At 34.2% G+C, this 14,505-nt stretch overlaps 1 protein-coding gene across 12 annotated transcripts in view; it reads right to left on the bottom strand.

Annotated features, from left to right (window-relative positions):
- The window catches only part of krz (beta-arrestin protein kurtz), a 246,672-nt gene that overhangs the window by 17,091 nt on the left and 215,076 nt on the right, over positions 1-14,505 (bottom strand). For all 12 annotated transcript variants that reach the window (XM_074136111.1, XM_074136106.1, XM_074136117.1 and 9 more), the window contains 2 exons: positions 3,287-3,317; positions 1,846-1,906 (listed from right to left, as the gene is read on the bottom strand). In XM_074136111.1, the coding sequence (XP_073992212.1) occupies positions 1,846-1,906; positions 3,287-3,317 (92 nt within the window). The remainder of the gene's footprint in view (positions 1-1,845; positions 1,907-3,286; positions 3,318-14,505) is intronic.

The following is a 14,505-nucleotide window of genomic DNA, read 5'->3' as shown; positions in this document are numbered from 1 at the left end:
AATATAAAATAAATAAGTATTGCATACTTTTAGGACAGCTAATTATTCCAGTATTTTACTATAAGTAAAATTAAATTACAATTGAGAAATGAATAATTGTTGTTGAATAATCTACTTGTTATTAACTGTGTGTTATTTGTGCTCACGAATATTTCGGTAAGACGAATTCAAGTCTGAAATATTGTTTTAAATCCTCCGTGATTCAAATTTAAACAGTAGCCGACTCTAACTTTGTCTTTTTCTACTTTAACATGCATGTATATGTACAACTTCAGAATAAAGGGCATATTAAAGATAAATCAGAAGAATAATTTGGAATAGAGTTAAAATAAAGTACCTATTTAAAAACGAAGATATAATATACATTTTATCATAATTATAACCAAATAATATTATGAACGAACTGGCCAGCATAAGGGTCTGTGACATCTAATAAATTCTAAAAAATGTGAAGGAAAAGTTAATGCAGCAAAATTACTTAAATTATATCAACTAAGCTTGAATGAAATGTTGGGTACATGCTGATTTGTGTACCTTTTGGCGTTTAATCAACCCTTATACTTAACTTTTTAAACTGTAAGTTTTTGTTAAGGAGTCATATTAGTAGCAATGCACTCGACGATAAATAGCACTAGATAATTTACACAAGTTCTTTAGAAATAGAGAAGCACGAAATAGAAAAGATTGCGTGTTATCTGTGGCAGATATTTCAAAACTATAGACTAAAGAAGAACTAGATTAAAAGGATTTTCCTGGTAGACTTACATCATTCTGTTATATTCTCGTATATGTAAAACAGAATATCTTAGTTTGATAGTTCGTATCAGTTCACAGTTTAATGATACATTTTATTTTTTCATTGTATTTTTATACAATAATTGCATTGTACTTTTTATTTGGCGTTGAAATAAATGCATTTTTGATCAGTTCGGTTTACCATTCAAAATGCTAAGATTATGACATTCACGATGAACAGAAATAATTGATTTTCCATCGGAGAAGATATTCCCCGAAGAGCCTAACCTAGTTATAAAGATTTTACTGATGAATATACTCGTACAGTGAGTTTCGGGAAAAAAAACAATTAAAAGACCAATGATTAGACAGTTTCCTATGTAATATAAGTTTTACTGCCGTTCAACTTTGGAAGGGAATAAGTTCTACGCTATTATAAGTCCTGTGATCCCCCTGCGTGCCTCTACTTTAAAGGAAAACGCAACAACAGCAACACTAAAGAGAATCTAGAACGAAAATGCAGACCCAGAATTGAGCAACCTTAAGTTCGAATCAAGCAATTACTGTTGCTCCACCATTCTTTTGATCAGGCCAAAGCTGATAAACCTAATCTTTCCAAACCATAAGTCTTAATCTCTTGAGACGAATGAGTGTTGATCAACACCACCATTGTTGGAAAATGGTACATTATTAGTCCCATTACGCAATAGAGGTATTCTCCCACTCACAATACTCACCACCAAGCTGTAGTATGGAGAGGTAACCGTGACGAACTCTAAACGTTATGAAATTATTTGCACACCACTATAGAAAGATTCCCTGTTGCAATAAAGCTTAAAATTGTTCATCATGTACTTAAATGAATTTTAATTTGGTTACCATAGCAACAAAATATAGATTTAGCTGGAGTTCATTAATGCTGAATATACCCCTAATTTTCAATTAGTAATGAAAGAAGGATAGCATTATGTTAATGCTTGTTTTTCTATTAGAATGCGGTCAGCTGTGATTTTAACCATTAAACATTCTATTTAGATAAGTATATACACATTTGCTCTGGTCCAATCTCACATAATGGTTTTGAAGCTCAAAACAATAAATTAAAATTACCTATAGGATCTACATGGGTGACATGGTCAACAAAGTCTCGTTTACCCAAATATACAGTTATCTGAAACAAAGAAGGATAAAATTCAGTAAAATTGATAATACATGTAAAAGTATTTTAAAATTGCGGTTAATCTTACTATCAACAGTTCTAGATAAAAAGTTCTTAAGCTAGAAGAAAATTCGGCATTTCTTAGAAACAATTTTCCCATTATGTAGAGGAACCTTTCTAAATCACTGGAAATTTCTTAAGACAAAGAAGGTGATGGCTACTGCTCTTGCTAGGAGTCTCTTTACAGACTGTGGGCAGTGCGATAGGGAGTAGAGTCTGTGTCAAGCAGTACACTGTCGGGGATTCCTTCATCGGGAGATTGGCTTGTGTTCGGGCTTTTAACAAGTTACCAGGCTTAAGACAGCCTTGTACGTTCATCACAATGGAAGTGTCCTGGTCGGCTCAGTTTCAGTTCAGCTGCGGCTATTCTGGGTTCAAGATATTCCTGAGCCTTTCATGGGCTTCTCTTAGGCAATCTTCCCTTACCGGGTGGTTTTATAAAGAGATTTTATTGACAAAATGCTGAATTTAGTCCAATCAAATTAATAGCATTTATATTGGAAAAATAATTTACAAGTTAATAACATATTAAATAATATTAATACATGTATTTTGATTTTAACAATTGCCGAAAGAAGTGTTTTCTTTGCTAGTAACTCATATTTGTACTGAATACAACAAAAAGTTCAAAAATCTACACAGGAGATGCATTAGTCGGACGTAAAACCTGCCTGAAAAAAATAGGCATTGCTTTACTTCAGTTTTTTCTACATAGGAGATGTGAAGGCTTTGTGGGAATGACGTTCGATTGGGGATGGAGTTTAATCACTTGCAAAAGAATCAAAAGGAGAGTCACATTTATGTTTATAAAAAAAAATATAAAAGAATCAATTTCAATGGTAATTTCTATCAACAGGCTTTTGATTTTGCACGCCATCACGCAACCATTAAAGATTTATCGCGGCACAAAGGTTGATAAACGCTGATATAAGGCTATAAAATGAATACATGCGTGCTTTGACGGATAAAATCAACGATCTAGCATTTACGGACTATATCTCATTACTTGGTTTGGAGAAGGAAGATTTGTGCGGATGGTTCCTCTGAAGTCATAACCCAAAAAGACTTTAAGGCAGATCAGTCCCGAATTTGATTTTTTTTTTATGACCCAGTAAGTACTACAATCCTGAACTACTTTGAATTCGTAGAGCCACGGCTTTCTAGCAAGACCCTGGAATTTTGTAATGAATGGGATGTAGACCGGTAACTTGTACAGGAAAGAAGAAGGAGAATGTGAGAAAAAGAGATTATTACTAAACAAAACCACATTTTTTCAAATACCTTTTACGTACATAAAAGTTAACATGATACTTGCAACAAAAAACCACTTACCTTTCCATTAGGTGAACTCTTCTTAAATACCCTGAAAAATTAAACATTAAATTAGTTCAATAATATTAGAAACTTCACTAAAACAAACTTAGACTAAAAAAAAATTAATTAAACGTACAAAAAATTAAAGTTAATAAAGTTAATCAATCGTGCACTCCTGAAATAATATAGCAGACACCAACCACCTAATTCTGGAATATGTTAACAACAGCAAGAAGGCTGTTCTAGCGACTGGATGTCTCCTTACCTGCTAATCCAAACACTATACAGTGGAACCTCGCATAACGAGCACCTCGCTTAACGAGTAATTCGCATAACGAGTAAAACAAATTGATTCTTATAGCGAGCGATGTTTCGCATAACGATAGTTTTCTAATGACATTTCGCTGACTGCGCAGTTTTCGCTGACTCATCGAAAACTGCGCATTCTTCGATTAGTCATTCCTGTTTACGCATATGCGTTTCATATTCTCCACGTATCTAATGCACTGATACAGTCGAAACCGAACTTCACCGAATGAGTGGTGTATAGGGAAAGTCCATATAGTGACATTTGTGTTTAAATATTGTAACGAAGTTGACCTGGGCAGAGAAGAAAGGCTTAGATTGTTCTAGGGGTTGAACGATCAAAGTCAGTAACAGGCCGCCACTGCATAAACAAAAGGGCGGTATCTATCTGTGGCAGAGAAGAAATGATAATGATATGATATGATAATGATTTAATGATAATGCTGTGTCACATTTTGAAGCGACGGCAGAAACAAGGAACATTGGACAAATTTATAATTAAAAAGGATTAATTATGAATGTACATATTTATCTCAATTAACATAATATATTATGTAATTACATTTAATTTAAATGAAAAAAATTGTTTCGCTTAACGAGTAAGGTTCTGGAACGAATTATGCTCGTTAAGCGAGGTTCGACTGTACTTGCATCTGATGATGGCAACATTTACTCCAGAACTCTTTGAATTCATAAAACACAACTGGATAACGCTGTAAAGACGCTCGTCATGTATTGGTTTTATAGAGTAGACAACTAAGAAATCAAAAACCAACACTCAAAATAACTTACAAAAATGGAGGTAAAGAAGACAACAAAGTAAACATTTATAAGAAGATAATCATTGATTTATATATATTTATATATATATATATATATATATACACTATAAGGATAATTGTTGTTCATTCTTTTTGGTGACTGATTCTTAGTTTCAATGGGATTGAAAAAATAACTGCCATTTCAGTCTAGAAAAATTTATTATGCCGAGCTTTCGACCTAGGGACTAGGTCATCTTCAGGACTGTGGAACATGTTTTCAGATTAACAATAATTGTAATACAATGAATATGTATAATGTAACGAAATTTACAAAAATTATTTACCTAGTTTAGAAAGTAATATTTTTACATTACAGGGTTGGTGTGTCTTCTGTCTTGTCTGTTCATGGACTGAGTGTGATCGATCTATGTGTAATATGTGTTAGGTTGTGTGGAAAGTTAGTGTTGCCAATTGTCAAGTATTTTGTAGTAAGTTTGCGTATATGTTGTTTAAATTGTTCGTGTCTGTTTTGAAGTTTAAACTGTTTTTTTTCTTAGATATCATTTCTAGCACTTTCCTTTTTTGTGTGTTGGTTTCTGATTTAAGTATCTTTGTGTTTGGGAAATCGAAAGTGTGATGATGATTTTCTGTGCTATGTAAGGAAAGTGCTGTGGTGTTCTTTTTTAGTTTTGTGTCGTAAGAGTGTTGGTACAGTCTTTTTCTTTTAAGTACTGTGATGTTTCGCCTATATATTTTTTGTGACCGTCTTTGCATTCAATTTCGTATATCAGATTCGATTGTTGTCTTTTTCAGTCTGGTCTTTTAGCTTCGAATTTTTTTTTTTTTTTTTTTTTTGAGTTGTTGGTGTTTTTTGTAGTGATTATTGAGTTTGTCTGAGTTCTGTAGTAATGTTTTTAATTTGTTTGTGAGTGGTTGTACATGTGGTAGTGAGGAATATTTTTTGGGTTCTATGGATAGGTTGGTGTCGTTGTGTGTTTGTAAGTTTGTTGTTCCTGATGAGTTGGTTAGATACTATAAAGATATTTGTTTGAACACCCAACATTTAAATGGCTGATTTGCTAAGAACAAGAGATAAAAAAAAAAAAAGCAAAGAGAAAAGTTAATCAAAGGACGAGAAATGATTCATTTTAAAGTAATCTGCTAGTAGAAAGAACTCAACAATAAACGGCTCTTAAAGGAAAATATTTAATAATTGTTGGATACAGCCAGGAGAAGTATAATTAAAGGGAAAGAAGATTTGAAATGATTAGCGGAATTTTTGGGTAGTATAGAACTGAGCAGACTCAAGGTTGGACCGTGAATATCAACTCTTGATCACTCTAAGGAAGGAAAAAAAAACTGAATCAGGCGAAGAAGAGTTGGAAGATAAGGGGTGAGGTTTAACCATAGGGCGGTCTACTCTCCTGAAACGCCATTTCTTATCATCTGAATGTTAGGACAACCTTTTATACTAAAATGTTCTAGACAGTCGCCACAGGTTTAAGAAAATACTGCTGAAGTCCATTCTATTTTTTCTGTATAAATTCTAGAAAAAGTTTTTTAAGTAGCTTCTATGTACTAACTAATTTTCTACGTGCCAGTTTAATAATGTATTTTTGAATATAAACCTATTTATTTCATTTTTGTTGGGGTGGGGGGATAGCATCTCTCAGTAATGGCGTAAAAAGCTGAAGTGGGCATATCGTTCCCAAGTACTGGGTTAGTTTAAATTCAGGACATGTTCCTTGGTTAGGACCATTGACCTATTTCCAGTCGCTTCCCATGATTCCATTTGTTCAGATTTTCTTTTTAAATACATTCTACATTGTATTTAAAAAGATGAATTCATGTATTTATTGCATTTTCAATACATCGGTTACATTTATGTTTTTTACTTTTTCCCCACTTCTAGTAAGTTAGTGTGTAGTTAAAAGAATTAATATTAGAATTCTGCGAAGGAAAGAAAAGAATAAAGAATCAATTATTTTTATTTCTTAAATAAAAAAAAAATAACAGAATTCAATTTAGGGTGAAGGGACCAGTAATTGACTGCTTAAGAAAAAATTCGAGTTTAAGATAGAATAACTTCCGTTATTTTGGCTCCAGGTGTAGGTTGTAAAATTGTACCGCTCCAGTAGGATGTACTTTATTTTATTAATATTTTAAATGCAGTAAATTCGATCTTTATGTCAACCAAAAATGACTTTTTTTGTAAGTATGTCAATGACCCAGTAATTGACATAGCGAATTTTCGGTGGAACCAGTGTTTGACATGGGGTGGGACCAGTAATTGACATACAAATATATTCATGAAACGACATAAGGTATGCATTCAGAATCACTTTTAAATCTAAATAAATCACTTAAATCGCTTTTTCAATTGGATTTATAACAAAAATCAGTCTATTCATAATTAATTACAATCAGTTCTTAAATAGGCAAACCTAAATAATCTAATATTTTTTCATCGTTACTCTTTTTTATGCAGTTTTTGACGATCAACCCTTACACAACTGTCCTACCGGACAGTTTTAATTAAATCTAAACCAAGACAGGTAATTTGAAGAACAGCCCTTACTTTCAATAGTACCAAGGAGATATTAGCTAACATGCTTGTTAGATCGTACACAATGTCTGTCGGCTCGCTTTTATCTCTTTCTCTCAACCCTTCCGCTTTCTTATCCTTTCAAGTTTTCGTTAAATATTTTGTTACTTAAACCTTTTTTTTTTGGTTCTCACTGTACCAAACTCTACTTCCGATTGGACTATGTGGTCACATCCTTGTTTTATTCATTCCGCCTATAACGCTGCTACCGATCGCAACTACGCGACTTTGTGTTCGAGTTGTTGGTGCTTTCTAGTGAACCAAATTTCTCCTACGCTTCCCTTCTTTTGGAGCGCTTCGCTAATATTTTCCACAATCTGTGCTGCCAGTGTCATTTGCTTCGAAACCAAACTATCTGAATGTAATTCATTCTTACTTTCTGCATCTATTCAGTATTTTATTGTTTATTATTACTGAGTTACCTCTTGGGCACATGTATATTATACATTGTGTGCACGTTCATCGCGTCCCGCCACAGGTTGTAAGCATTCGCACTTATAACAGTAATAAATAAATGAAACGTCAATGAAAAAAAAAAACTAGATTAAAAAATATATATCTGTTATTGACTCTTTAACGTGGAAAAAATAGGTATTAAAATACACATACCTACAAATAAACCACTGATATTCACATAACTAGGTAACCAATTGACAAAAATATGTGTTATTAAAATAGGCACACCATAAAAGAAAAAATGAATGAAAAAACAAAATATTCTTTCGGAATCCATAGGAAATGAACATCATAATATATCTTATGTAATTGATAATTAGCCACTTGAAATCACAAGCCATTTGAAAACCTCACAAATCAACGGTTTTATTAAATTGGTATCGTTCTCCATAAAGTAGTATAGGGCGATCCAACCTTCACGTGTTTAGGAATTAAAAATGGTTTTCATACCGATTTCATTTTTTTTTAATACAGTTTAGCCTATTTAGCCTTTGGGATGCTATATATTCGTCTTCGGACAACATGTCTGTCAATTGGTAAATACAATAGATCTTACAATCTTTTTTATGTTATTAATGTGTAACATCACAAAGTCACCAACTTCTCCACGTATGTTTGATTTCGCACCTGGTACTTCTCTTGAGGAAGCTTCACTTTTCCTCTGGCCGTTTCCTTTGATGGAATTCTATGGTTTAGCCATTTCCTCGCTTTCTTCTTTGTCATGTGGCTAGGACCCAAAACTGAGGGAGAATGAGAGATTTTCCAACTCCGATAAGTGGGCGTCGTTTTTATTAGTCACGTAGGCCTCGGAAGCTGTTCGGCGATCACGATTATTCCAGTTTGTTGTTCATACATTGTTGTTCTCTACAGAATAATCATTCTGCATGCCCTCTTGAAATAAGGCGTACATTTGCTAATTCATTAATTTAAACATATTTTGTTGGAAGTTTTACTATTTATATTGCCGATTTTTATCAATGATTTTATTTTACAATGTATTGAATTTTTAATTATAATAAAATTTATCAACCTATCTTACCATTTTCCCAGGAAGTCAATCACTGGTCTCAAACAAAAAAGCTGTAGGACTAGTAATTGACATACATGTCAATTACTGGGCAGATTGCCGTTTCAAGGACCAGTGATTGACAGCCCCATTTTAATCCTCAATGCTTCTTATAATTAAAAAAAAAACTACATAAATGAAATCTACAAGTAATACTAATTATAACAGAACATTGATAACCACACGAATATATGAACAAATAAACGAAAAATAAGAAAAATTATTTTCTTATCAATCCTCCTTAGCAACGGCTTGTTTTTCCCTTGATTTTGAACTTTTAACACAAATAACCTTCCACTGATACCAAGGAACCTTCCAATAATTAATATTTTTCTGGAACTGCTGCCCAAAGGCTTCTCAATAACGAAATTGAAAGAATCACCACTAAAAACGGCTCATATTCCTTATAATACCAGTTTATTTCTGGTATGTCAATTACTGGTGCCCAGTCAATTACTGGTCCCTTCACCCTAAATATAGTTTAAGAAAAGGAAGAGATGTGTGCTAGCAATTTAAAATTAAATTCATTCATTCAATTATTTAAATCAAAACTTTACAAGATGATTATTCATGAAGACAATCTGCTTGTTAATCAGCAACCGAGATATCTCTAAATCTTCATGCACCAGATTCTAGACAGACAATTATTCTCTAATATTATTCTAATTGATAATAGTAAAAAAACATTCGATATATTAATTAATATTATTTTGAAAATAGGAGTTTAATTAGTGTAAGAAGGTATTTAGCAGGCTTTCTGGGCTGCCATTCGTAGATGATATAGTTTGAATAAAAGGTCACATTAAACTGCCTGGCAGAGGGGATCCTTCTTCTGTTTGCCCATGATTGAGAGATTGTTTACCCAGTAGAGCGTGCAGCTTACTCCGCCCCAGCTCTGTTTACCCGAGTTTATTACCTCCGAAATATGGAGTTCCAAAATCTACCAGTGTATAAATGTTTTAACCAATTTTTTTTTTTTTTTGGTAAACCTAAAAAGAACTTTGAAACAAACTAGAGAACTATTCAATCTTTCTCAAGGAGAAACCGGATTAAATCTCCCGGAACTTGGGAATAATCTCATTTTTACCAGACACTTCCCTTAATGTCCTCACTGATTCATTCTAATCCAGAAAACGGAGCTATCCTTATAACGATTCGAGGTTCAAATGCTCTAAATTAAACAGAAAACTAACAGTTCGTCACTGCAATTCTTTGGCTTCTGACATTTTAACCTATCTTAAGACTCTCCAGTAGCACCAACCATTGAATAATGGTGATCTGCAGCAGAAATAAAAATTTGCTAGGAAATATACAAGAGTATTTGTTCATCGGAGGAGCCATGTTTCTCCTCATCCAACCATTCCTCTCTTCCACCAACTACTTTCCAGGCTATCATCAGTTTTACCAACTGTCTCATTCTCTTCTGTATTGGGGAATCTTTCCCTGGCCACTTAAACCCAGCCATCTCAATCTGCGGGGACTTGAAAGTAACATAAACATAACATAAATTTATTTGCTTTTTTTTAAAAATACAATTTTTATAAAAGCTGGAGTCTAGCCTAGGTTTAATAGTCAATAATCATACAAGATACAAAGAAACCACAAATAATCAAATTAATTCTAATATACAAAACAAAATTAAAAGTATTCTTTTAATTAATTATTAATTATCTATATATATCACTATATACAGAAATGTCGAGCAGAATTATAGCCAACGTTGGAGTTCTTCTTTTATTATTATACATTTTTTTATGAACACAGCAACAGACTTTAATTGTTTTTCACTTACACAATTTAAGAGGCGATCTAACCGGTCTAGAAGACAATAATTATTAGGCAAAATGTACTGGACCAATGTACTTTGTTCTGAAACTACTGAAGAATCTACATTCAATCAGAAAATGGGCGACTGTGTCTCGCAAATTTTCTAAGCAAAGCTTGCAGTTAATTTCAGGATTGAATTTGTAAATTTTATTTTTTAAAATAATCGGTGGAAATTTTTCATTGGTTACTCTAATTTGTGAAAGAATTTTAGCAAATTCAAACTCTGCATTTAACCTTAAATATCATCCTGAAAACTACTAATAAATCTGATGTAGCTGTTATATCTACAATTATAGATTTTATTAATGTCAATACTAATCAAGTGTAACTTATATGCATTAATTAAATTCTTTTTACTCTTTTTCACCTGATTAAAGTTGTTAGACATCCATAAATCTGATGCTCCATTTTTTTCAAGTGAACACAAAAGAGAACTACACCAGTTAAAGGGCATTAAGTGGCAGTAAATCAATTTACACCAATCTGTCATAACACAATCTAGGTATACGATCATCACCCATCTGTAACATGACCATCCACCATTTGATCAGTCTGACAAATACCTGAAAATCCAGGTGTACCCTGCCGGTTTCAAATCTAACCAAAGCGTCAGAAGTTGTTCTGGGCAGCTGCAATAAGGATTTAATAGAAGTGGGTTTGAACTTTATCAAGTGAGTCGACATAAGGGACTTGAAAGTAACTTTCCTAAAATCTCACGTTTGTCAATGGAAGCAGGTGATATACATAGAAGTAAACTTTGAGAGCAGTAAGGTGTGAGTATTGACAGTAGAGACAACGAACCCTATGAAAGCGCCAGAACAGCCACTGGTGAGTTGTAGGAGAAGTAAATGGACTAGAGAGTTGTTTAGACTGGAGAAAAGAACGAACAATGACGAGAGGACTCTAAATGCGACAGACCGGCAGGATGGAGTTCGCATGGTACCTTTAAAAAAAAAAAGGGTAAAATGATGGTAGCTTAAAACCATTCCGAAATGGCAGAAGAAGAGCGAAGGTTGCTCTAATATTAAAAAAAGGGACAGACACGACTAAGATAAATGTAGGGAATAAATGAGAACAAAGGGCCTCCACTGAATAATGGAAGAGCTTAAAAAGAAAGGAGACATCTACTGGGAGATACTCAATTACCCTTTTGCAATTTTTTGTTCGTGAGAGCTCGAGAACTTAGTAGCCCTTCGTTTGGTAGTGAGCCATCATTGGATATTAGGGAATCTCTCAAGGGTCTCTGATAAGTTAGGTTCTCTCACAGGGCTTTCTGGTGATTAGGATAACAATAAAGGGAGGTTAAAAGAAAGAACCTTCTTTAAGATAAGAGGAGAAAGGAGGAAATACACATTCGACTCAGTGTGAGGGTCGACAGGAAGTGAAAAATCTATGGATGGCACTGGTTGATGGTAGAACTGCTTGTTCCCTTCAGATCATTGCTTGATTGGCGGCTCCAGGGCTAGATAATTGTCCGAGACTCATCTTATTTACTGTAATAAACTTTGGCTCACTTTAGAATGTTAGTCAGAAATAAGTGGCGAAGATTAAGATCTTAACAGGGGCAGGTTAAGTGCGTGGCTCCGTAAGTGGGAGATCTCCCAATTCGAATCCAGCGTATCACTACTTTTTATTTGTTGGCAAAAAAAATGTTTATAGTAATGTATGAGCTTCCGCCTCCGTCCACGACACCTAATTGGTAGTAGGCCGTTAAGCCCCGCCTGAAAAAATAGGCAATCACTTTACTTTTTTTAAGATTACTGTATTTTTAGAGTGTACTATTTTGAGAACAGTTTCCTAAATGATAGCATCCAGATGTGCAATTCAAGTAAAGCCTTACATCTTTGCGTTTGTATCTGAACCGTTATGGTTAAATTTTCCTAGTAATATGGCTGCCAACTAAGCAAACCACAATATAGATGATATTGGGGAGAAGAACTTCTATTTCCGGTAAATATTCATCAAGTATAAAAGTTTGTAACGAATGCTACATTTCTTCATACCGGAAGTATAATAAAAGACGCAAATAAAAGATGAATAAATGTACAATGCTTTAGCTAAGAACAATAAAGTATAACAATAAAGAAGTTTTATGTGAGGAACCAATTACGTAGTAAAGTTCAAATGTTATGAAGGCTAAAGTTCAAAATCATGGCCATTTGCCCTGAACTATGTATACTCGTATACAACATAAAAGAAATACAATGCTAACGCAGCAAGATCTTTGTGACAATATCTTATAATAAACATGGGACCAAAAGGTCTTTGTAAATTAGGCGGCTCCCAAGGACTCAGGAGGCATTCAAATGGGATGACAAAATAGTCATTTTCTTTTACCAGCGAGTTTTCCTTCGTGTTAGCACAATGAAACAATAATTGGTAAAGGAATGGAACCGGACATTTTCTTTTTTTTGTTCCTATTTTTTAAAAGGCTTAATTTGGATCTTTTTATGAGTAATAAAAACCTTCTACTCGCATAAACGAGATGGAATACGGAGGGCGTTGATAACTTGCTGATTACGTGACTTCTAAAATTGGCCTTTCTCAAGATGCTAATTATAATCTTATAGGAGATTTTATGGGAACAGGGATTCAGTATATTCTGCTGATTCCTTTTCAATATTTCTTTGGAAGGATTTAAATAAACAGGTACTTGTGGAACTCCCTAATTGCGCTTTGACTTGATTCTTGATTTATAATTCTGAGTAATTGCTAAATGGAACAGGTGGTAAGGCTAACTTTCTATTTTAGGCAAAAGCACTAAATTATGTTCTCTGATGAAGAGCAGTATCAGAGAGAAGAGTAGGATTTCAAATAGGGGAGATTCGCAGTAGTCATGTTGTAATGGGTTCCTGTTCTTCTAGAAATTATGTCCTTCTGACTCTCTGGCAACCATCTACTTATAAATCTTGATGTCCTTAACTGTGGTAACAGTTTATCTAGATATCCAGAAAGATTGGGGGAGAATGCCTGAATTAGGATGGTGATGGACAACGAGACGTTTATTCGAACAGACGAACACCAAAATGCGTGAAAGTATCTCTGGGAAATGATAAGATGTGCGCTGTCGAAAGATCGTACGACTTGGAGAAGAGCACTGACTGCCGAGTAAAGGGCCGAAGAGTAGTTAACTCACTAATGGATTTTTAGTTAAGGGTTTCAAAGAATAGCTGATAGCTGATTACTATAGAAAGAAGGAGTCTTCTAACTCATCACTCCATGGACCATCTCGAAAAGATATAGTGATCAGAGATTGGAATTGGAGAAAGAAAACATTCAAGAGTTCCAGTGTTGATGATGATGATGATTGAAAATGCTGCTGCACCAAACATCATGCGTGCATTGTATGAGGATAGAGTGAGATTATCTGAGTACCTTGCGTTGCAATTGAGAGACTGCGCTATGATATCTTTGGAACTTTGAGGCCAAAGGAGATAATAGCGCAGAAGGAACTAGTAGGGAAAGCTCTCGACCTTCTTAGAAGGGGGAGGTTTCACCTATTAGACTTAAGGGGAAGGCACAATAAGCCTCTTGTGGCTGCGGTGCCGTGGGGATAGGGTCCCTCCCCGTCATTCTAAAATATAATCTAATCTGAGTACCATAATTTGGCATACTGTCCTCGCTTCCTGAGGCTAGGTACAAGTCAGATATTAGGGGTAGATCTCGGTCAGTAAAAAGTCGGAGGTATTCTAAGATGTTGCAGGATTCTCTGAGGGAATTATTTCAGATTTTTTTTTGGATGCTGAGGTCCCTGGCGTTTATGATCAAACTATCAAAGATATAATTAAGAATAATATTAATACAAATACATCAAATGGCGAAATAAAAGTCCCCAAAATACAGAACCATAACTAAGTTCCAAAATGATTTCATAAAAAACTAATCTCTTTAGCAGAAAGAAAAAGTTAACAATAAGAAACAAACCTGGCGTAAGATGGTAAATTAGAGATCATATCCTTTGATTTACAAGCTACCACCACAAACACAAGATCACTCCGTAAAAATATATCCACAATGGTACACACACATAACGGGGGAAAAACACTCTGTGTGAATGGAGCATGTGGAAAAACAATCCCACTAAAATCTAATTAAAGAAAAACCCACCTAAAAGCACACGAGGTGGGAGTGGAGTGTCATGAATCTCAAGTTATACTAGCAATGTAGACAGATAATGGTAGATAGAAGGGAAATGTGATGAACTCCAATCACGCAA

The sequence above is a fragment of the Rhodnius prolixus genome, unplaced genomic scaffold (genome assembly GCF_049639745.1).
Source record: "Rhodnius prolixus isolate KJV_2025 unplaced genomic scaffold, Rpr scaffold_5, whole genome shotgun sequence".
In the NCBI taxonomy this organism is placed as follows: Eukaryota; Metazoa; Arthropoda; class Insecta; order Hemiptera; family Reduviidae; genus Rhodnius; species Rhodnius prolixus.
The sequence above is the reverse complement of the archived record's forward strand: the minus strand, read 5'-3'. Positions and strand labels throughout refer to the sequence as shown.